The 24392-nt window shown below is 49.3% G+C and overlaps 2 protein-coding genes across 3 annotated transcripts; both read left to right on the top strand.

Moving 5' to 3' along the window:
• The first annotated feature begins 5310 nt into the window (after positions 1–5310).
• Positions 5311–13160, top strand: usf2 (upstream transcription factor 2, c-fos interacting). Of its 2 annotated transcripts, XM_079258336.1 has the most exons (10): positions 5311–5993; positions 7388–7434; positions 7528–7643; positions 8662–8781; positions 9694–9856; positions 9931–10018; positions 10646–10704; positions 10910–11001; positions 11874–12002; positions 12317–13160. In XM_079258336.1, exons 1-10 carry the CDS (start codon positions 5956–5958, stop codon positions 12404–12406), a joined length of 942 nt encoding a protein of 313 aa, XP_079114462.1. In that variant the 5' UTR covers positions 5311–5955; the 3' UTR covers positions 12407–13160. The 2 variants fall into 2 exon arrangements, with proteins under 2 accessions (XP_079114462.1, XP_079114463.1); XM_079258337.1 differs by lacking the exon at positions 8662–8781.
• A 3918-nt stretch (positions 13161–17078) lies between these two features.
• Positions 17079–22421, top strand: tekt2 (tektin 2 (testicular); the record flags this gene model as incomplete). Its single annotated transcript, XM_079258385.1, has 9 exons — positions 17079–17234; positions 17309–17434; positions 17508–17713; positions 18050–18193; positions 18271–18385; positions 19965–20072; positions 20152–20295; positions 20374–20453; positions 22199–22421. The coding sequence occupies 9 exons, from the start codon at positions 17079–17081 to the stop codon at positions 22419–22421; spliced, it is 1302 nt and encodes a 433-aa protein (XP_079114511.1).
• Positions 22422–24392: the final 1971 nt, after the last annotated feature.

Below are 24392 nucleotides of genomic sequence, written 5' to 3'. Positions count from 1 at the left end.
AATTGAAGCTCGGTGGGCGGTTCCTACCATCACCATCTTGGCAGGGTCATGCATGTAGTCTCGCCCGGAAAATACAAAAATGGGCAAAGAGGTGGAGCTGAGAGGGGGGCTGTGAGCGTCATGGTGGATGATTGACATCGAGTGAACTCCGAGCTTTCTGTAGCTAAGAGCTAACCGAGCTAACCCGGAGATAACAGGAGCTAACCAGCTAACAGAGGTAAGCGGGCTAAAGCTAAGTCACGTTGTTAACCGGCTAAAAACCGCGGTTGTTCTATGTTCTTCTGACTTGAAGCGGGAGATCGGGTACCTGTCAATCAAAAGGACACGCCCCTAAATATGCTGAACTTCAAGATTAAATTACTTTTAAACGGGTGAGTTAGAAAAAAATTCACTCCCCCTCAGTTGTCATGAAGGTAAACCTGACCTATTAAACCTAACATGGATTTTTGAACCAGACTGTAAATATGTTTATTCCTGCTGTAAACGTGTTTATTTCTGCTGTAAACATGTTTATTCCTGATGTAAACATGTTTATTTCTGCTGTAAACATGTTTATTCCTGCTGTAAACGTGTTTATTTCTGCTGTAAACATGTTTATTCCTGCTGTAAACGTGTTTATTTCTGCTGTAAACATGTTTATTCCTGCTGTAAACATGTTTATTTCTGCTGTAAACATGTTTATTCCTGCTGTAAACATGTTTATTTCTGCTGTAAACATGTTTATTCCTGCTGTAAACGTGTTTATTTCTGCTGTAAACATGTTTATTCCTGCTGTAAACATGTTTATTTCTGCTGTAAACATGTTTATTCCTGCTGTGAAGTTGGTCTTTTTAACATGGGAGTCTATGGGGATTTGCTCTGTTTTGCAGCCCCTAGTGGATGAAGGGGGAACTGCAGGTTCATGTACTGCCACATTCCGCATTGGGTTCACTTTTAACCACCAGAGGTTGCTGCTGGGGGGGGCTTCACCTTGGTTCCCCCCAGAAACATTGTTGTCATGTAAATTATAATAAGCATGTACAGTAATAAACTAGGAATAAACTAGGAAAGACCTGCAGCTTATTCATGCTCTGGATGCAGCAGCCTGTCTCTGAAGGAGCTCTGCAGGGCTGCCTGCCAGTGTTAGGGAGGGCGAGCTGGGCATTGGGAGCAATGGGACACTTTCCGCCGAACTGGCCTGCTTGGTGACGGCCGATGGTCGTGCTTTTAACTAAACAACCTGCGGTGCACGGGCGCTGCTGAAGCTCACACAGACGCAGCAACGTGTGTAAACACACACCCTCCTGTTTTCACAGACTGTAGTACAAGATGGGCGGAGCCTCTGTGACGTCACCGGTAGGTTTCTGAAGAGCGCAGAGCTGTTGCATGCTGGGATGCCTCTGCAAAGCCAGGAACTTTCACAAGAGGAACATCCTCGGCCGGGGATCAAACCAGCGACCTTCTTGCTGTGAGGCCAAAGGCCTAACCACTATGCCTCAGCACTGATCGATTCATCTGATTTTACAACAATCAGCTCTGAAAAAGGCTGAAACTGTCTATTTGATCAGTGGAATCAGGAGTAACCACTTCCTTCTGCCCCCACCTTACGTCTCAAACGGTCCTCGTTGCGAGATGACGATAAAAAACCGAATAATGGAGTCGCTCTTGGCTTCCGTACATACGGGAAGCGTGTCGCGCAGACGATCGCTCACAAGAAGAACAGCAAGAGATAAAAACTTACAATTTGTTTTACAATCTTTATTTTTCAGAAAGAAAGAAATCAGCTGAACCTACGTGTCACATGAGACCCGAGCATGCGAGCGCCATCACGTGACAGATGAAAGATGATCTCAGGCTGATGCAGCTCATCAGATACCGGAATAACTCGACACGCCGCGAACCCAGAACTGGTCTGACCAGAAGCTCCTCATTCCCAGCGACTCGTCTACAAAGAACCAAAGCCTTGTGATGATGTCATGGCGAAACTAAAGTAAAACGTGGTATGTGAGGGCTGGAGCGTGGCCAAGGCCGGATTAGCGATGGGCATTAAGGGCACGGACCCCAGGGCCCCGGCACCTTTGATCCGGCCCTGAGCGTGGCAGCCAAACCAAACCAGCGTCTGGAAAAGGCTCAGAACTTTTACTGTCGTCTCGGGAAATAAAGGCGACCTTTGTGTGACAGAACTACAAAATAAAAGTCATATCCTGGTTTCTCTCCTGCAGAGGGTTTTCTTAGTATTTGTACACATTTTCACAGTTAAATCAATGTGTGAACATATTTGTATATCTGCTGCAAGTATCAATAATAAAACTATTTTCTTTATTCATTTATTTGTTTATTTGGCAGGGACAGGACAAGAATACCTTTTCACCCAGGTGGGCGATGCCATGGACCCCCCCCCCCCCCCCCCCGCCCTGGTTAGGCTTTTCAAGGTGTTAGTGCAGTAAAAACACAAAGTTAATGAAATAATACATCATAAAATATTATACATATAAGAATAAACAAGACAACATGACATATCTGGCCTTTTCCCATCCTGAGTCCAAAGTTCAGTTCTCACACTTTAACCAGAACTTCAGCTTTCATGTCAACCGTCTGATGGAGACTTTAGGTAAAGATTTCCACGGTTGTGTTTCACTGACGATGCAGACTGACCCGGACCGATCCGGACTGACCCAGACCGACCTGGACCGATCCGGACTGACCCAGACCGACCTGGACCGATCCGGACTGACCCAGACCGACCCGGACTGACCCAGACCGACCTGGACTGACCTGGACCGACCTGGACCGATCCGGACTGACCCAGACCGACCTGGACTGACCCGGACTGACCCGGACCGATCCGGACTGACCCAGACCGACCTGGACTGATCCGGACTGACCCAGACCGACCTGGACTGATCCGGACTGATCTGGACCGACCTGGACTGATGATGCAGACCGACCTGGACCGATCCGGACTGACCCAGACCGACCTGGACTGATCCGGACTGACCCAGACCGACCTGGACTGATCCGGACTGATCTGGACCGACCTGGACTGATGATGCAGACCGACCTGGACCGATCCGGACTGACCCAGACCGACCTGGACTGATCCGGACTGACCCAGACCGACCTGGACTGATCCGGACTGATCTGGACCGACCTGGACTGATGATGCAGACCGACCTGGACCGATCTGGACTGACCCAGACCGACCTGGACTGATCCGGACTGATCTGGACCGACCTGGACTGATGATGCAGACCGACCTGGACCGATCCGGACTGACCCAGACCGACCTGGACTGATCCGGACTGATCTGGACCGACCTGGACTGATGATGCAGACCGACCTGGACCGATCCGGACTGACCCAGACCGACCTGGACCGATCCGGACTGACCCAGACCGACCCGGACCGATCCAGACTGATCTGGACCGACCTGGACTGACGATGCAGACCGACCCGGACCGATCCAGACTAATCCGGACTGACCCAGACCGACCCCGACCGATCCAGACTGATCTGGACCGATCTGGACTGACAATGCAGACCGACCCGGACCGATCCAGGCTGATCTGGACCGATCTGGACTGACAATGCAGACCGACCCGGACCGATCCAGACTGATCTGGACCGACCTGGACTGATCCGGACTGACGATGCAGACCGATCCAGACTAATCCGGACTGACCCAGACCGACCCCGACCGATCCGGACCGATCCAGACTGATCTGGACTGACAATGCAGACCGACCCGGACCGATCCAGACTGATCTGGACCGATCTGGACTGACAATGCAGACCGACCCGGACCGATCCAGACTGATCTGGACTGACAATGCAGACCGACCCGGACCGATCCAGACTGATCTGGACCGACCTGGACTGATCCGGACTGACGATGCAGACCGATCCGGACCGATCCAGACTAATCCGGACTGACCCAGACCGACCCCGACCGATCCGGACCGATCCAGACTGATCTGGACTGACAATGCAGACCGACCCGGACCGATCCAGACTGATCTGGACCGATCTGGACTGACAATGCAGACCGACCCGGACCGATCCAGACTGATCTGGACCGACCTGGACTGATGATGCAGACCGACCCGGACCGATCCAGGCTGATCTGGACTGATCCGGACTGACGATGCAGACCGACCCGGACCGATCCAGACTGATCTGGACCGACCTGGACTGATCCGGACTGACGATGCAGACCGACCCGGACCGCTGCCTGTAAAATAAGCTGAAACTGACTAAAGTAATAATAAATAAAAATTTGATGAAAATCATGACATTATTTTCTAATTCTGGTTCAATAGAAATATTTTTTTAAAAAGTTAATAAGATAATTTATTCCATATTCCATCAGTCATAAAGTAATATTTAGTAGAAGAATGCTTTAATGTTTCCGCTCCAGTCAGGTGTTTTCTGTTCCTCCCAGTCAGACTTCTGCACCTGTTGACAGGTATTTTGTCCCACTGTTCAACAGAAAAGTCTCTCATTTGTCCAGGACACATTTGTTTGTTTGTTTGTTTTCTTCAACTCAATTAGATGAAAAATCAGTGTCTTATATTACTAAATTATATTTTTGCAAATTTTTAGTTCTTGTTCCTTTTTTTAAGTCTCCAGTTATTTGAGTGACTGTTGTAAATTCAGCCTTTCTTTAATGAGAGGGGATGAAGACATGTGAACACAACTGGTACAGCGGCTGCAAGACCATGAAGACACTTGCATATAGTTTTCACAAAAGAAAAAGTAATAAAATGATCAAATGTCAACATTTTATATTTTTTAATAATATTGCAGTGATGCCATTTCATTGGTTTTTGATTAAAAACTTTTAGTATTTGTGAGAATTTTTCACAGAATCAAAGAAACAACCAAACTTCTGACTAAAACTTCAGTATTTAGCTGAAAGGTCAGAAACTAAAAGCAGGAATTAAGGTTGAATCCTGCAGGAGAAGGACCTCCTCTGTGGTCAAACCTGCAGCTGGAGGACAAGTCACACATGAACCACCTGGTTTGTAGGTTTTATTGCACGTGCAGACATGTCTCCATCCTGCAGGAGGCTGGATGGGATGTGGGGAAGCAGAGACATCCAGTTGCAGGACAGGAACACATCTGCTGTTTCACCTTTAACCACATTTAACCCGCATTTCTGTCGCCTTTCAGCGCAAATGGGCGCCGAGGCGCGAGCGCTGCGCCGCTTTCTGGCAGCACGAGACGTTTTGATGTCATGTGGTTTGCGGGAAAACCCGTATTGGATCTCTGTGGTCACCTGGGCGAAGAGGCTGAAAACGGAGCCGCCTGGGCAGCTGGCTGTGTGGAAACATCTGCACACAGATGCTGAGAGCCCGGCTCCGCTCTGAGGAGAAAGGTTTCCATCCGCACACAAGCACGAGACCCGCTGCGGACCCGCAAACTGCATTAATCCGGAATGAACGCATGAAAATGCGCAAAGATCCGTTTCCAGCCGCTAAAAGTGCCGGAATTCAGTCACGTGAGCGCAGTTTCCACCACGTCGCGAGCCTCACCGAAACAAACAAACATTTTCTGGTAAATTTGCGTTTTTTTTTCCGAGCTGAAAATGCGCAAACGAGTCCACTCCGCATCTTGTGTCGCAACCGCAGCTTTGCGCCGACAAACAGCCGCTGAGCGCCGCAGAGGACAGAAAGGACAAAAAGAGACCCGCAAAACCCGCAAGACTCGGTTCTGTTCGCGCCTGTCCATCAGAACCACGGTCCCGCTCAGAGTCCCGGACCCGGAGCAGCCAGACCCGACCCGAACCCCGGACGGGTCGCTTGTTTTCCGCGCAGACGGGCGGATCCGCGTCGCTCCGGAGCGGCCTCCATCTTAGCTGCTGCCCGCCGCCGCCTCACGTGTCCCGGACCGTCGCCCTCACATGACCCGCCTGTTTGTCCCCGTGATCAGCGCTTCCATCCCCGCCTGAGTCCCGGTTCCCCCGCAGGAGGCTCCATGGAGATGCTGGAGCAGAGTCTGGACAGCTCGGCGAGGTGAGAGGCTGCTTCCTGCTTGCCATGGCTCCCGGCCCGGCTCGGCTCGGCTCGGCTCGGCCTGGCCCGGCTCCGCAGAACCACTGTTTACACACCACATGTTCGGAGTTCTGTACTGGTCTCCTCCCAGTAAAACACAAAGTCAGCAGCAGGTTTAGATTCAGATGCAGCTCACTGGTCTTCAGCTGATAAACCCAGAACCTGAACCTGAACCCAGACCAGGTCTCCGTAAAAGTCCTGATCCAGATTCTTCTCATCCTGCAGGTCTAGAAAACAGGAACACTGCAACAAAAATCCCCTTTCTAGCTCAGAACCAGAGTCGGTCCAGTTCTGAAGAGCTTAGACGGGAAGGTTTTTACTCTTTATCTCGGTCTGAATCAGTTCTTTAGGTTGCCTCCAGGACCAGTTTCCAGGATCCTGGAAGGACTTTCTAAAACCTCTTTAGTTCCGTCTCTGTCCAGATGATCCCACACGCTTCAGGTCCTGGTTCTGGGGAGGATCCGACCCCCCATCAGACCGCTTCAGGTCCTGGCTCTGGGGAGGATCCGACCCCCCATCAGACCGCTTCAGGTCCTGGTTCTGGGGAGGATCCGACCCCCCATCAGACCGCTTCAGGTCCTGGCTCTGGGGAGGATCCGACCCCCCATCAGACCGCTTCAGGTCCTGGCTCTGGGGAGGATCCGACCCCCCATCAGACCGCTTCAGGTCCTGGCTCTGGGGAGGATCCGACCCCCCATCAGACCGCTTCAGGTCCTGGCTCTGGGGAGGATCCGACCCCCCATCAGACCGCTTCAGGTCCTGGCTCTGGGGAGGATCCGTCCCTCCATCAGACCTGTTTCCACTGATCTTCAGTCCAGTTCTTGGGTCATGTGACCTTCAGCCTTATCTTGCTTCTTGAAGCCACGTTTCCATGGAGGCCAGTTCTGATGAGGCTTTGGCGGCCATAGATGGATCAGCTGAAGGTCCAGATCTTAAGTCCTGGTTCAGGTCTTTGCTGGATTTCAGATCCTGACTCTTTGGTCCTCCAGGTGTCCAGTTTCTGCCTCCATGTGGAGATATGCTAGCAGCTAGCGGCTAACAGCTAGAAGCTAGAGGCTAGCAGCCAGAAGCTAGCAGCTAAAAGCTAGATGCTAGCAGCTAAAAGCTAAAGGCTAGCAGCTAGATGCTAGCAGCTAAAAGCTAGAGGCTAGAAGCTAGCAGCTAAAAGCTAAAGGCTAGCAGCTAAAAGCTAAAGGCTAGCAGCGAGCAGGAATCATCCTGTTTCTGGCCGTCAGAAGGTCTGATCTTTGCATTGAACGTGAATCCAGTCAGAGGAAGACGAGACCTGGATCTGGACATCCTGAGGCCGCTTTCTGAGCGTTGGTCCTGAGATTGTTTTTGTTTTTGTGTTTTAGTCAGGACAAACAGGAAGCGGAGGAGGTGGTGCAGCAGCTCCAGGAAGGTAGGAACCGCTCTGCGGCTGGAATGTCGTCGGACTTCGTGAAACTTCGGGTGTCGGTGTGAGGAAGTGAAGGTTTTCCTCGATGTGTTGCAGGCGAGGCGGTGGGGACGGACGAGCAGACCGCCGTGAGCATCGCCGGCGTCTCGCAGGCCGCCTTCGCTGACCACGGCGTGCAGTACCAGTTCCGTACGGAGAACAGCGGCGGACAGGTGAGGAGGAGACGCCCCCCACTCGCAGACTGGAGACCTTGGCCCTCATCCTGCAGGCTTTAGATGTTTCCCTGCTCCAACACAAATCAGATGAATCCAGCGGAGAAGGTAGAAAAACATCTAAAACCTGCAGGACCCTCAAGGACCGGGTTCCTCGCACCTCGTTTCAGCAGAAACAACTGATCAATCGGCTGATTGATCATTTCACCAGTTACTGTGCAGCTTAGTGGAGTTTCCATGACAACGTGGAAACGACAGCGACGTTTGGTGGGTCGTTTCGGTCCCAGTCTGAACCGTGCTCCCAGTGCTTCCCTGCTCCGCTGCATCCAGCCGGCGCCTGTTCTTCCCCGGGGGTCTCCTCCTCCTTGTGGGACGGGTTTAATCAATGATACGATCCTTGTTTATCATACCCGAGTTCATATAAATACATTTTATCACAACAATCTTTGATCCTCCGTCCCGAACTGCACGGGGCGACAGTGGGGAGGAACAACCCCCTCAGAACCAGGAGATGCGTCCATCCGTCTGGACCGCCGTGAAGGTCCCGCGTTCTGTAACGTCACTGTCTGAAGGTTTCCTAACCGCCGTGCGTTGCGACGTCCCTCGTTTGAGGCTCAAAACGAAGGAAATCCCGTCTCCTTCCTCGCTTTTCAGCGAATCTCTGAGACTCGTCCCACGAGGAGGAGGAGACCACAGCGAGCTGAGAATGACCTGAAAGCCGCGTCCTCTTCCTGAGAGGGGCGTGGCCTAATAAAGGTCTAAAGGTCCAGACTGGACCAGTCTGTTCTCGGTGGACTCTGCTGGAACGGCTGGATTTGGGACAAAACGCTGCCGGACCCCTGACACCCAGACGGGTTTGTTGGAAACGTATGATCTGGTAAAATCACGTGACGTAGAAGGTCATCCATCTACGAGTCCTCTGACCGCCACGGGGGGGGGGGGGGTGTTTGTGTTTCTGCGTTGTTTGATGAAAGAACGGCGGCGTGACGGCGGCGTTTACTCCCTGCTCCGTCTCCAGGTGACCTATCGAGTGGTCCAGGTAACCGACGACCAGCTGGAAGCCACGGCTGATGGGACCGGAGCCGTCAGCGTGGTCTCCACGGCAGCGTTCGCTGGAGCCCCCCAGGCGGTGGCCCAGGTGAGTCAACATCGCTGCACGCTCCAGCTTTCAGCCCCAACAGGAAGTCATGGAGCACACTTCCTGTGAGCTGATGAGACGTTCTGCACGGTTGGCCGCTCTGAAGTCCGGTCCCGGCCATCTGCTCGTAGGACCGCCTCTCTTTCCGAGCGTGGCGACAGACCGGACCTTAAAAAGCTGAAGAGTGTCGGACCTGCAGAGCCGCGAGGCAGAAGGGTTTATCTGAGTCCGGAGAGTCCAGCTGATAGAAAGCCTGCAGAAACACTAAACCGTTTGCCTGTTTAAAATTTTATTTACCTTTCAATTTTCATTTTTATATATTTTTTTGTTTTAAACTTTTATTTACATTTTTAAAGTTTAGTATTTTTCTAATTTAATTTGTTTATATTTTAAATTGAACTTTTTAAAAATAAAATAACATTTATATTCCTCATGTAGTTCTTTATAAATGTTTTTATATTTAAGTAAAATTAAAATAACATATTTATACCTAATATACATCTTTAAAAAACATTTTTATATTTAAGTAAAATTAAAATATTTTTATTCATATACATCTTTAAAAATGTTTTTATATTTAAGTAAATTTAAAATTAAAAAATGATTTTATATTTAATATGTTTTATAATTAACTAGTATTTTATTTACAATTCATCTTCAAATCTTTTCATTTTTATGTTCAAGTTTGTTTATATAAAATGTTTAAAATACAAAAAGAAAAAAATAGTTTTTACATTTAGCTATTTATTTTTATGTAAAATATGTTTTATCATTTAAAATATTCATTGCTTTAACTACGACAACCTTGCAGTTCTGCTCAGGTATTAAAGTGTTTTCGATCATCTCCGACCAGTCGGTCCAGTCACATCGTGGCCTTCTGGTCCAGTTCGGTAATCCAGGCTCTCTTTCCAGGCCGTCATCCAGAGCTCCTTCAGTAATGGCGGCAGTCCGGGGGGTGAGACTGTGGGAGGAGAAACACGCTTCGCCTATTTCCCCGCCGCCGCCGTCAGCGACGGGACGGCCACGGCCGTGTCGGTCCAGACCGCCGCCGACCCAGCGCTCGCGCAGGCGGGAGGTGAGGAAAAGATCCACACTGAGCCGACGGAGGCGAGTTGTCGGGGTTCTGACACTTTATCCGGTCTCCTCCAGGCCAGTTCTACGTGATGATGAGTCCTCAGGAAGTTCTGCAGACGGCGAGTCCTCGAACCATCGCTCCGCGCACGCACACCTACACCGCGTGAGTATGACGCCCCTTCGATCCCAGCACTCCTCATGACTCGTCATGGTCCTCAGCCCTCTCCTACCCCCCCGCCGGACCTCCTCCTCCTCCTCCTCCTCCTCCTCCCTGGAATGATCCGTCTTCTTTATGTGTGCAAAAGAAAAACCTTTATTTCTAAAATCCATCATCTGAAAACCACCCTCTGTCCTACTTACCTGCTGCCCTCAGAGACCTCGGTGAAAGCGACATGTTGCAGCATGGCAGCACAAACTGGTGAGAAGAACTTCCACATACCCCCCCCCCCTCCTCATGTGTTGCAGACCAATCAGACGCCAGCATCCTGCGAGTGGCTCAGTGTCGCTTCAGGCCGTAAACGTGGCGTCCAGCAGGTCCTTCTCATGGCGTAGCGTAGAAACTCCACGAGTGTCTCCGTTACTCGCTATGATCCAAGTTTTAACCCTTTATTGCCAAATGTTTACATGCAGTTTCTGAGACATTTTGCATCATTTTATCGTAAAAACTTTGCTCCAGACCTTGTTAAAAACAATCTGATACTGGTCTTCTGCCCCCTGGTGGACATAACAGTGCACTGCAGTGTTTACTGGTCGTTTCTCTGTCCAACGAGCTTCCGTTGTTTCTCTGTAGGAAGGTGGAGGGGACGCGGGTGCCGAGGGACGACCGGAGAAGAGCACAACATAACGAAGGTCTGTGGTCTCTGGAGGTTTTAGGATGTTAGAGTTCCTGATCCAGCCTCATTTTCGGTTTCGATCAACTTTTCCTGCAGTTTGGATGGAAATGCTTGTAAACCGAAGCTCTTAATGTTCATAAAATTGTTTATATTTTGGTAAACTGGTGAAACAAACCAGATTTTAAGATTCACGTGTGAGTTAAGTTTATCTCTCTTTGTAGTGGAAAGAAGACGACGAGACAAGATCAATAACTGGATCGTTCAGCTGTCTAAACTCATCCCTGACTGCAGCGTTGACAGCAGAACCGGAGCGGTGAGAACGGAAATATTACATAAATACGGTTTGTTTTTCCTGAGAACTCATCATCATCAGTCTCAGCAGTGTGTAACGGTGACGGTCATGTGACCCTCCAGACGGTCATGTGACCCTCCAGACGGTCTACGGAGGTTTTCCAGCGTTTCTATCCGTCCAGGAGGTTTACAATCCAGACACAACATGTAGTGTTTATTCAGAGACTCTAGATGGTAAATCCACCATTATTTATCACATCTTCATCACCATCACTACCATGTTGCTAAGAGACCTCTATTTCCACCTGGACATGATGATGAAGACGCTTCCTGTCGGACTTTCCACCAATCAGAGAGCTTAAACTGACGGTAACGTCCAATCAGGAGCAGCCAAAGATCAACAAGTGATGAGAAAAGCAGGACAATAATGATCCTCTATGGCTGGAATAAAGCCAAGAAGACGTTTGGGATGCAGCTGAGGTGGAGGTGCTGCAGTGAGGATAGCAGGTAGATAGTAGCAGGGAGACGTGTGGAAACATGGAAACTGTGTGTGTGTGTGTGTGTGTGTGTGTGTGTGTGTGTGTGTGTGTGTGTGTGTGTGTGTGTGTGTGTGTGTGTGTGTGTGTGTGTGTGTGTGTGTGTGTGTGTTTCAGAGCCAACAGGCTTCAAGTTAGATGAAACAGAGGGAAACGTCACGTCTCCATGCTGACTGGGATTAAAAGGAATCATATTCTACAGATTCTGCAGTTTCGCACCAAAAATATGAAAAAAGGCTTTTTGGTTGAGGCTTGATGTGACGGGCGGGTCCGGCAGACGTGGATAAGTTACTGTAGGAAGTGTGGAAAAGTTTTCAAACTTTCAAAATGAAACCTCTCCTCATCCTGTGTTCTTCAGAGTAAAGGAGGAATTCTGTCCAAAGCTTGCGACTACATCCGGGAGCTGCGTCAGAACAACCACCGACTGCAGGAGAGTTGCAAAGAGGTGGAGCGAGTCGAGATGGACAACGATCTGCTTAGACAACAGGTAAACGCTGACGCCATGAAGGCCCCTCAAACGTCTGTGGTCGTCGCCCAGTTCCAACAAATATTTGTTGAACTTATGGATAACTCTGAATGGATGGTGCTTTTATACCCAACCTTGACACCCTCACCAGTTGGTTTGGACATTTGACTGTAGAACAGGGAGCACGTGGCTGCCGCAGATTCTACACTTGTCCGTATTTGTTACGTAACGGATCAAACTGATAATAAATGTCTGATTTTAAGTTTTCGCTGCATTTTAGAACCCATCTGCTTTTCTGGAAGTCCGGTTTGAGTGACCTTGTTGTGTTCTCTCAGATCGAGGAGCTGAAGAACGATAACGCGCTGCTACGAGCGCAGCTGCAGCAGCATGGCGTGGAGGTTAACGGAGACCCGACGCCACAGTGAAACTGGGACTCGGACTTGTGCAGCTTCGCTCCTCTCTCCCACCTGAGCCACAACCGGACCAGAGACTGAAACTGGACCACAGAGAGGGAGGAGGTTGTCTCGGCACCGGTGGGCGCTCGCAGGGCTGAAGATCTCCACCTGCACACAACACGCCTGCACCAAACCTTTAACCTTCACAGAACTCAGCGGTTCCTCCTCTTTAACGTCTCTTTTCTATGAAACTGCTAAATCTGACACGAACAAAAGCTCCTGCTCTCTTTTAATTTATTAGTCCTGTGTGTGCAGGGAGGAGATCTGCATCACCTCCCAGAACCGAACGGACCAGGAGTCGATCAGATCCTGATCGCTGCTTTACTGCCGATGGAAAACAGGCTCCTCCGTCAGTACATTCATGATGATGATGCCACATGAATGAAGGTTTTTATTCCACTTTAAGGCCTGGTTGTTAACGTAGCTCAGGAACCGGGGATGGAGGACTCGATGAAGTCCTCGTGTAGAGTTTCTACCTGCTTTGTTTCCCCGCTTGGTGCAATGTACAGAGACGCGAGAGAAGATGATTTCCAGGGTGTGAATTCTTTGTGTTGGGCATTAAACTGGGGGTTTTGTGCAGACCTGCACTGTGGGATCCACTGAAGTGGAGGGCTGGATTTTAGAGGTTTTTTTATGATATTCCCAGAAACTCAGAGACATTTGGATCTTGCTGCTGAATGGCTGATCTCAGAGGGATGATAAAGTCACGCTTGTCTACACTGAACGTCACCACAGCATTGCAGTTTAAGCACTGGCACGACGACATCTGATGCTACAATAAAACAAATGTGTTGATGATACTGAGCAGTTTATTTTCTTTGTTATAATTCCAGCGTGGGACGCTTAAATCCACCTGAAAAACCAAGCTGCAGCTCAGATCAGTAGAGATTAGACAAGAAGTGGGCTGAGGGCGGAGCCTAAAGCTGTTGTAGTTCAGAGGTCACATACAGAGCCATCTGACCTCCAGAGCGAGACGGACGTGGAAACGACATAAAAATGATCACGATGTTCACATCTGTAGCTCAGGAGGAAGAGCAGTCGTCTTTCACCTGAGAAGTTGAGAGATCGATGCCACGCTTCCCCTGTGTCCTCGGACAAGACTGACCCCCGAGTTGCCCCCTGATGTGCCTGTCAGGGTGTGTAAGTCGCTTTGGATAAAAACATCTGCTAAAAGACTAGAACAGAACATTTATGAAGTAATCTTTTAAAATGACATGAAAAATAGTAAATATGATTTACATATTTTATCTGTTCATTTACTTTTTTTTGTTTTAATATTTTAATATTAACATTTCTGTTTTATTAAATTATACTTTTTTTTTTTTAAAAAAGCACCTTTCAAGGATTGCAAGAAAACTTAACATTGACATTAAATGTCAAAAGACAATCTTATAAACAAAGACCATAAACAACATTTGATTCATATATTAAACCTTATACAGAAAAATAAGGAATTAGTTAAAAAATTAACTGCAGTTCAAATCTACTTTCCCTCTCATATTTACTAACACTAACCCATGTTTATTAACTTTTACTAAATGCATTTTGTATTTTATTTTAAAACAATATAATTACACCTAACCTTAATTTCACATTAATATTTTAATGTTAAATTATTCATTTTTACAAAAATACCACATTTTATTTACAAGTGCCTTTCAGGACCTTCTAAATGACACTTTACATTCAGACTAAAATGAAAAAGGCAATAAAGAATAAAAGTTACTGGATTAAATACACAAAAAGAGCTAAACATATTGGATTTATATACAGATGTGACACATCTGTCGTAGCTGAGCAGAAAACTGGATTTTTAATGGTTTAATGTGTGAAACGGATTTCTAATTAATCAAATTCATCACTAAAGGATCGATATGTTTAAACTGAGAAGTTTCCGACTTCAGCATGTTAAAATGTTTAAGATGTAAATGCGGCCTTTTCATTAACTCAAACATTTTTAATCCGACTTCCCGCGACCACGTGACCGCTCGTTCGTCACATAGCAACCGTTTTAGCCCGTCTGTTGTCGCGGCTCGTCGCCATGGCAACCGCTGTTACCACCACACGCGCCGACGCACACCCAGCACGCGCGGACAGAGCCGAACCTTCTAGAAGTTCCGGTGAGCAAAAACTGTTTGTTAGAAATGAGATGAAAGACCTTTATCGCCACATTTCAGGAGTTTTTACATGTTACAAACAAATAAAACAAGTTCCGCTCGGAACCAAAACCCAGTTTCCTTCAAGCGTCCGGTTCCGTTTACTGACTGGTGGAACAGAACAGGGTACTGGAGGCCACTGGTTTATATTGGGAATGTTTTTACGTTTCTAACTAAACATGTTTCATATTAGAACATGATATCAAGAAAACATGTGGGATATCATGGCTGTATAGCGACGATGATGATGATGATGATTAGACTTAACTCCAGGCTCAAAACTGTCAGTAAAAGAAACATTTTTGAACTGAAACACTGGTTTTCTAAATATTAATTTATGTTTTGTTCCCAGTAGAAGATAAACATCGTGTCAGCTGAGGAATCAGTGTTGAATGGTTTATTGTCCGGTCTGTGTTTGGTGGTTGTGGTAATGAACATTTCATAATTTCATGGACAATATGAGCCCCATGTGAATCTGATGCGGCAACATGTCTGTTAAAAGTAGTTCCAGGGAGATATTTAGCATTGTTAACATCTCCTTTTAGCATCACCAGATGTTCGTACTGGTGGAAGGTCTGGACTGCAGCAGACCAGTTCCCCTGTTCCACCATCAGGATGTGGTCCTGCTGGACCAGTTCTCCTGTTCCACCATCAGGATGTGGTCCAGCGTGGTCCTACTGGACCAGTTCTCCTGTTCCACCATCAGGATGTGGTCCTGCTGGACCAGTTCTCCTGTTCCACCATCAGGATGTGGTCCAGCGTGGTCCTACTGGACCAGTTCTCCTGTTCCACCATCAGGATGTGGTCCTGCTGGACCAGTTCTCCTGTTCCACCATCAGGATGTGGTCCTGCTGGACCAGTTCTCCTGTTCCACCATCAGGATGTGGTCCAGCGTGGTCCTACTGGACCAGTTCTCCTGTTCCACCATCAGGATGTGGTCCTACTGGACCAGTTCTCCTGTTCCACCATCAGGATGTGGTCCTGCTGGACCAGTTCTCCTGTTCCACCATCAGGATGTGGTCCAGCGTGGTCCTACTGGACCAGTTCTCCTGTTCCACCATCAGGATGTGGTCCTGCTGGACCAGTTCTCCTGTTCCACCATCAGGATGTGGTTCAGCATGGTCCTACTGGACCAGTTCTCCTGTTCCACCATCAGGATGTGGTCCTGCTGGACCAGTTCTCCTGTTCCACCATCAGGATGTGGTTCAGCATGGTCCTACTGGACCAGTTCCCCTGTTCCACCATCAGGATGTGGTCCTGCTGGACCAGTTCTCCTGTTCCACCATCAGGATGTGGTCCAGCGTGGTCCTACTGGACCAGTTCTCCTGTTCCACCATCAGGATGTGGTCCTGCTGGACCAGTTCTCCTGTTCCACCATCAGGATGTGGTTCAGCATGGTCCTGCTGGACCAGTTCTCCTGTTCCACCATCAGGATGTGGTCCAGCATGGTGGAAGGTCTTCCCTGAAAGAGACGTTGTCTGGATGGGAGCAGATGTTTCAGCATTGATGGAGCTTCCCAGATGTGGAAGCTGCCCACGCCATCGGCACTAATGCAACCCCATCCCATCAGAGATGCAGGCTGATAACAAGCTGGATGCTCCCTCTCCTCTTTAGTCCGCAGGACACGCCGTCCATGCTGTCCACAAACTATTCCACATCTTCATCCAGGTTTCCACTCAGAACATTTTAAATGAGCTTTGGTCCAGAGAAGACGGCGTGTTTCTGGATCCTCTTCACATATGATGGAGCTTTAACCTGCATGAACTGGGTTCACACTGGTTTCTGGAAGTTTCCTGAGTCCATGCACTGGTTTCCAGTAGAGAATCATGTCTGCTGTTAATGCAGAACATCACCAGCATCCAGCCTTGTCCCGTGCATACAGAGAATCTCTGAAATTCATGATTTTATACACTCAAGATGGTGGGAATTATTTTACTTGTTCCACGATTTTTAAATCCAGTTTGTCTCATGTTGGTGAAGCTCTGTCCATCTTTCCATTTGAAAGACTCTGCCTCTCTGAAATGCTCCTTTTATACCCGTCATGGAATTGAATGACGGGTATAAAAGAATAGAATAGAATAGAATAATTAACCTGTTAAATCGTCAAATGCTCGTCCAGTTGCGAGTTTTCCAGCTTTTGTTGCTCCCGTTCCAGATTTTGGCAGAAGTGTTGCAGCATCAGTCGGCTCATTGCTTCCATCCAATAATATGACCTGATGAGATTATATATAGATATAAATCACTGCCTTCTGTTTTGGTTTACTTTCTACAAACCAGCCCCGCTTGTTGGAACTCGTGTGAAACAGGTTTTTTAAACTATATTTTCCCCCAAAATGACTCATTCGAGAAAAGAACATTTATTTTTCCTGATTTTCTCTGGAACTTCAGTACAGTTTATAAGATATGTGGTTAGCGTGTGTTCGTCAGTCTGAACTCGGGGACCGTCTCCCGTGTGGCCTCCTGACATGTCTGCTCATTTTGTCAGGATGTCTGCATTTCCTGCAAAGCCCGGGCTGCGCCACAGCGTGTCCGAGTGGAACGGCAACAACCAGCAGCTGTCCACCACGGCTCAACATGAGCGACACGTTTCCAACGCCATCAGACAGGAGGGCCGGTCGCTACGCAACCAGACCAGCTGTCAGGTGGGCTCTCGGCCTGTGAGGATGCAGGAGGCTGTTTGTGCAGGATTTAGCAGCTGTTTGTCATGTGATCGTAGACCACCTGGGACGAGAGCGACACCTCGCGCAGACTCGGAGACCGGGCGTGGGACGTTGCTCGGTGGAGGGACGTGTTGGAGACCTGCGCTCTGAAGGTGGACGAAGAGATGGAGGCTCTGACGCTGGTGAGCTTTTGTCGTGAGTGTGAAGGTGTTACGATGGGAGTCCTGACGGTGACACGACTGCTGTGTTTGACAGTCCAAGGAGCAGACAGAGCAGGCCTTGGCTGCCACCGCCGTCCCTCTGGAGGTCAGCGGCGAGTGCCTGACGCTGAGGGAGGGTCGGCGGGGATATGAGCTGGTCGTGGACCCGGTGGAGGAGCAGCTGAAGAAAGAGGCAGAGCTGATTGAAAGAGTGCAGCAGGGTCTGCAGCAGCACATCGACCAGGCCTTGAAGCAGCTGTGGTGAGGTTCTCCGCTACACCGCTCACTTGTTTCCATGCACACTTCTGATTGGCTGTTTCTGCTCAGGCACACTTCTGATTGGCTGCTTCTGCTCAGGCACACTTCTGATTGGCTGCTTCTGCTCAGGCACACTTCTGATTGGCTGCTTCTGCTCAGGCACACTTCTGATTGGCTGCTTCTGCTCAGGCACACTTCTGATTGGCTGCTTCTGCTCAGGCACACTTCTGATTGGCTGCTTCTGCTCAGGCACACTTCTGATTGGCTGCGTCTGTTCAGGCACACTTCTGATTGGCTGTTTCTGCTCAGGCAGACTTCTGATTGGCCGTTTCTGCTCAGTATTCTGCAGGAGGCTCGACACCAGCTCACCACTGACCTCCAGAACAAGATGGACGCTTTGGAAATTGACATGTCCTGCCTGTCTCTCACCACAAAGTCGCCTCAGATCTCCCTGAAGACCAACCCGACCCGCATACCCCCGGGGTAAAGCTGGGACCACTTTATGATGCAGCTTTTTACACTCGCATCACATTTTAACCTCCTCTGCATTCTGGATGCAGCTCCTCCACCCCCCAGGAGTGGGTCAAGTTCAGCCAGTTTAATGTGAGCCAGGCTCAGGAGGCAATGCGGGCGTCCCAGCAGATCAGGGAGAACATGAGCCTCAGCAGAGCGCAGGTCGGTGAGCATCCCATCTCTTCTCTGAGCTCTCTCAGGCCAGTAAAAGTCAGGCTGATGTTGGCTCGTCTTACGTCCTGCTATGTTCCTGTTCCCGTCCTCTGTCCCTGTCCTCTTGGGTTTCTTTGCTGTGTCAACCGCAGTGTTCGTTCTGAACGGCCAGCAAACTGAAACCAAGTTGACAAAACAACAAAAACAATAAAACGCAAAGTTCTCCACCTGGTCCTTGACCTGATTCGATACCCATTCCTTAAACTAGTCCTCTACCTTGTCTTAAACCTGGTATTCTACATAGTCCTCTACCTACTGCTCTACAAGGACCTCTAACTGGTACTCTACTTGTTTCTCTACCTGTTCCTTCATCAGGACCATTACCTGGTCTTGCACCAGGACCTCTACCTGGACATCTACCTCATCATCTACCTAGTCTTCAACCTGGTCCTCTACCAGGACCTCTGCCTGTTCTTCATCTGGGTATTCTATTTGATCTTCTATTTTGTTTTCTACCTGGTCCTCTACCTAGTGCTCTACAAGGACCTCTACCTGATATTCTACCTGGTCCTTCCTGGTTTATACCTGGTCCTTCACCAGAACCTCCACCTAGTCTTCCACCAGGACCTCTACCTGGTCCTCTAACTGGTATTCTACCTAGTGCTCTACTAAGACCTCTACCTGATATTCTACCTGTTTCTGTACCTGGTCTTCTGTCTTGTTGTCTACCTGGTACTCAACCTGGTTCTTTACCTGGTCCTCAAGTGGGTCGTCTACCGGGTCTTCTACCTAGTGCTCTACCGGGACTTCTACCTGGTCCTCTGCCAGGACCTTTACCTAGTCCTCTACCTGGTTCTGTACCTGGTCCTTAATGTGGTTCTCTACCTAGTGTTCTACCTGGTCTCTGAACTGGTCCTCTAATTGGTCCCCACCAGGATCTCTACCTGGTATTCTACCTGGTTCTATACCTGGTCTTCTACCTGGTTCTTTACCTGGACTTATACCTGGTCGTCTACCAGGTCATCAATCCGGTTTTCTACCCAGTCCTCAGTCTGGTTCTCTACCTATTGTTCTTCCTGTTCCTCCACCGGGACCTCTTGCTGGTCTTCTATCTGGTTCTCTACCTGGTCTTCTACCAGGACATTTACATGGTCCTCATTTAGTAAAACAACTGTTTCCATCAGACTTTAGGAGCATTTTTCCAAAATCACGAGCTGTAGGTGAGCGACAGATCATGGAACTGCATCAACAGGTCAAACTGACGAGACGAGCCGTCACAAATGCACACGGTGAAATACCGAGTCACATTTCAATAAGTTGGATCATTTCTTCACCTTCCTGTTCGTAGCTGACGAGAGTGGCATCCTCCTTTCTTCCTCATTCTGATGCTCAGTTTGAACTTCAGCAGGTCGTCTTCGACATGTCTACGCATCGAGTTACTGCCATGTGATTGGCTGATTAGTATTCTTGCATTACAGACCCCGCACACCAGGGGGCGCTGCAGAGCAGTTAAAGCCTTTGTTCAACTTGTTCTAGATTGTGTGACAACGTTGTCAGCTCTCCTGTAAGTAAAGTTTTTATTTCATAGCTGCAGAATGAGTTGGAGACCCAGCGCAGGGCCACGGAGTTCGCTCTCCGGAAGCGAAACCACAACGAAGAGCAGGCCCGAGACGAGCTGCAGTGGCAAATAAGAAACGTACGACACGTAATGTGTGTGAGATGTTCACGTTTATTTACAGGTTGGAGACTTCAGACATGATTTTTACTGTCTGCAGACTGAAGAAGAAATGGCTGAAATGGAGGGGGACATCCAGGGTCTGGATGCAGATCTGCAAGCCAAGAACGCCTCCCTGAAGCTGGCCCACACCAGGCTGGAGACCAGGACCCGCAGACCTGGCATGGACCTGTGCAGGGATGAGGTCTCTGAGAAGTTTGTGTTGTTAGAAGCTGCAGTGTGATCAGTCCGACTGATAAGAGTTTGTCCTGATGGCTTTCAGGTTCAACATGGTCTTGTTGCTGAAGTCCAGCAACTAGAAGCCACGATCCAGGTTCTGAAGCAGAAGCTCTCCGAGGCTCAGTAAGTCCCTCTAATCATCTCCATAAACCAAAACTTTTTATGTAACGGCTTTTTATACTTTGAGGCTAAGCCTTCTTGTGTCTGTCTGGAATATTGAGTTCTTATGCTGCAACATGATCCAAAAACAGTTCAAAGATGAAGTCTTTCTGACTATAATGTTCCCATTAGACCCAATCCGACCTCCATATTGTCACAGAACCCCGATCCGCCCCCATACCGTCACAGAACCCCGATCCGCCCCCATACCGTCACAGAACCCCGATCCGCCCCCATACCGTCACAGAACCCCGATCCGACCCCATACTGTCACAGAACCCCGATCCGACCCCCATACCGTCACAGAACCCCGATCCGCCCCCATACCGTCACAGAACCCCGATCCGCCCCCATACCGTCACAGAACCCCGATCCGACCCCATACCGTCACAGAACCCCGATCCGCCCCCATACCGTCACAGAACCCCGATCCGCCCCCATACCGTCACAGAACCCCGATCCGACCCCATACTGTCACAGAACCCCGATCCGCCCCCATACCGTCACAGAACCCCGATCCGCCCCCATACCGTCACAGAACCCCGATCCGACCCCATACTGTCACAGAACCCCGATCCGCCACCCATACCGTCACAGAACCCCGATCCGACCTCCATATTGTCACAGAACCTCGATCCGCCCCCATACCGTCACAGAACCCCGATCCGACCCCATATTGTCACAGAACCTCGATCCGCCCCCATACCGTCACAGAACCCCGATCCGACCCCATACTGTCACAGAACCCCGATTCGCCCCCATACCGTCACAGAACCCCGATCCGACCCCATATTGTCACAGAACCTCGATCCGCCCCCATACCGTCACAGAACCCCGATCCGACCCCATACCGTCACAGAACCCCAATCCGCCCCCCATACCGTCACAGAACCCCGATCCGCCCCCCATACCGTCACAGAACCCCGATTCGCCCCCATACCGTCACAGAACCCCAATCCGCCCCCCATACCGTCACAGAACCCCGATCCACCCCCATACCGTCACAGAACCCCGATCCACCCCCATACTGTCACAGAACCCCGATCCGACCCCATACTGTCACAGAACCCCGATCCGCCCCCATACCGTCACAGAACCCCGATCCGCCCCCATACCGTCACAGAACCCCGATCTGCCCCCATACCGTCACAGAACCCCGATCCGCCCCCATACCGTCACAGAACCCCGATCCGCCCCCCATACCGTCACAGAACCCCGATCCGACCCCATACTGTCACAGAACCCCGATCCGCCCCCATACCGTCACAGAACCCCAATCCGCCCCCCATACTGTCACAGAACCCCGATCCGACCCCATACTGTCACAGAACCCCGATCCGCCCCCATACCGTCACAGAACCCCGATCCGCCCCCCATACCGTCACAGAACCCCGATCCGCCCCCCATACCGTCACAGAACCCCGATCCGACCCCATACTGTCACAGAACCCCGATCCGCCCCCATACCGTCACAGAACCCCAATCCGCCCCCCATACTGTCACAGAACCCCGATCCGCCCCCCATACTGTCACAGAACCCCGATCCGACCCCATACTGTCACAGAACCCCGATCTGACATTTAAACTGGACGACCCACCGTCTCAGCTTCATTTGCAACATATCGTCGGCTGAAATGCAACAAAACCAAAAGATATAAAAGTTGAGGTAAAAGCTGCAGAAAGTGACTTTGAACTTGGTTTTCCTGCAGAAACTGTCTGCAGAGAATGAAGCTGCATCACACCCGCATGCTGCAGGACCTTTCCAGAAAACAAGAAGCGCTGTCTCTGGAACAACGCAGCATTAACACCCGGACCCGCCTGGCATCCACCCCCACCGCCGACAGGCCTGCAGCCCCACTGGTCCCGCTGGTTCCACTGGTTCCACTGGCCAACTCCAGCGGAAGGAGCAACCTACAGCTGCTAGCTCAATGAGGAATCACATCGTATTTCTTCACCTGGTCTGAACTCTGTGTGTTTTCATCCTTTTCTGTGTTGTTTCCTTTCTTCCTTATCAGATCAATTTTCACAAACATTTCTGCAAATTGTCCCTAAAATGTGGTTTAAAGGCGTCTTAGAAACAGCGTTTACTCATCACGCCATCTGCACGTTTGTCCAAAACTCAGCAGTGAAAGCGCTCACGCTTCGGTCTTATCAAACATTTGCTTTAATGGCTTTGTTTGGCTTTCTCATACTGTTTGATCAGCTGATGCTGTTTGGAGCAGAAGGCAGCAATAATGACGTGAACTTTGACTCTGGTTTTGATAAATAATATGCTAAACTGCTTCCTCACGACAATAATGCCCATAAATCTCAGCTACTTTTGCAACGGTGTGTTCAAAATGGACGGGTTTGAGTTTTTTTTGTTTGAAAAGAGGTCAAAACTAGGATGAAAATTAAAATGGATAACATTTAAAAGAAAATCTTACCTCAGATTTCTTAATTATTTTTTCAGTTTTTTTATTTAAATCTTTTATTTTGATTGGACTTTGAGCAAACAACACCCTGATAGATCATCATGGAGCAGTGGGAGTGTGTATGACCCAGATAACGCCGGTGACTGAACCGCTGTGCCAACAAAAGATTACGGGAGTGCTGCTTCAAAGAGAGAAAAGGGAAATATCAGGTCACTCTCAGTTTAACCCTTAAAATTCCAAGACATGTATCTCCTATTTCTAGTTTATAAAAATGCATGTAGAAGCTGAAGCTTTTGACCAGTGAGGATGCAGACGTGACGTTTCCATGCAGGCGTGACGTTTCCATGCAAACGTGACGTTTCCATGCAGGCGTGACGTTTCCATGCAGGCGTGACGTTTCCGTGCACGCGTGACGTTTCCGTGCAGACGTGACGTTTTCGTGCAGGCGTGACGTTTTCGTGCAGACGTGACGTTTCCGTGCAAACGTGACGTTTCCGTGCAGACGTGACGTTTCCGTGCAGACGTGACGTTTCCGTGCAAACGTGACGTTTTCATGCAGACGTGACGTTTCCATGCAAACGTGACTTTTCCTTGCAGACGTGACGTTTCCATGCAGACGTGACGTTTCCATGCAGACGTGACGTTTCCATGCAGACGTGACGTTTCCTTGCAAACGTGACGTTTCCGTGCAAACGTGACGTTTCCGTGCAAACGTGACGTTTCCGTGCAAACGTGACGTTTCCGTGCAGACGTGACTTTTCCGTGCAGACGTGACTTTTCCGTGCAGACGTGACTTTTCCGTGCAGACGTGACGTTTCCGTGCAGACGTGACGTTTCCGTGCAGACGTGACGTTTCCGTGCAGACGTGACGTTTCCGTGCAAACGTGACGTTTTCGTGCAGACGTGACGTTTTCATGCAGACGTGACGTTTTCATGCAGACGTGACGTTTCCATGCAAACGTGACGTTTCCATGCAGGCGTGACGTTTCCATGCAGACGTGACGTTTCCATGCAAACGTGACGTTTCCATGCAGGCGTGACGTTTCCATGCAGACGTGACGTTTCCATGCAGGCGTGACGTTTCCATGCAGGCGTGACGTTTCCATGCAGGCGTGACGTTTCCATGCAGACGTGACGTTTCCATGGAGATGTGATGTTTTCAGCCTCAGCTGTCAGATTCTGAGGCTAAAATGATGTAAAATGAACGTATGAACAGATAAAGCAGCATAAAGAGCAACCAGAAGATTGTAGAAATAACACACATAGATCAGCAGTGACCAAGTCTTTTCTCATCTGCACATAATTCTCTCACGTCTCAAACACACACACACACACACACACACACACACACACACACTGTTTCCATGTTTCCACACGTCTTCCTGCTACTATCTACCTGCTGTCCTCACTGCAGCACCTCCACCTCAGCTGCATCCCAAACGTCTTCTTGGCTTTATTCCAGCCATAGAGGATCATTATTGTCCTGCTT

This window comes from Telmatherina bonti (assembly GCF_933228915.1).
Source record: "Telmatherina bonti genome assembly, chromosome: 19".
NCBI lineage: Eukaryota > Metazoa > Chordata > Actinopteri > Atheriniformes > Telmatherinidae > Telmatherina > Telmatherina bonti.
Note: the sequence above shows the minus strand (reverse complement) of the source record. Positions and strands in the feature narration are given on the sequence as shown.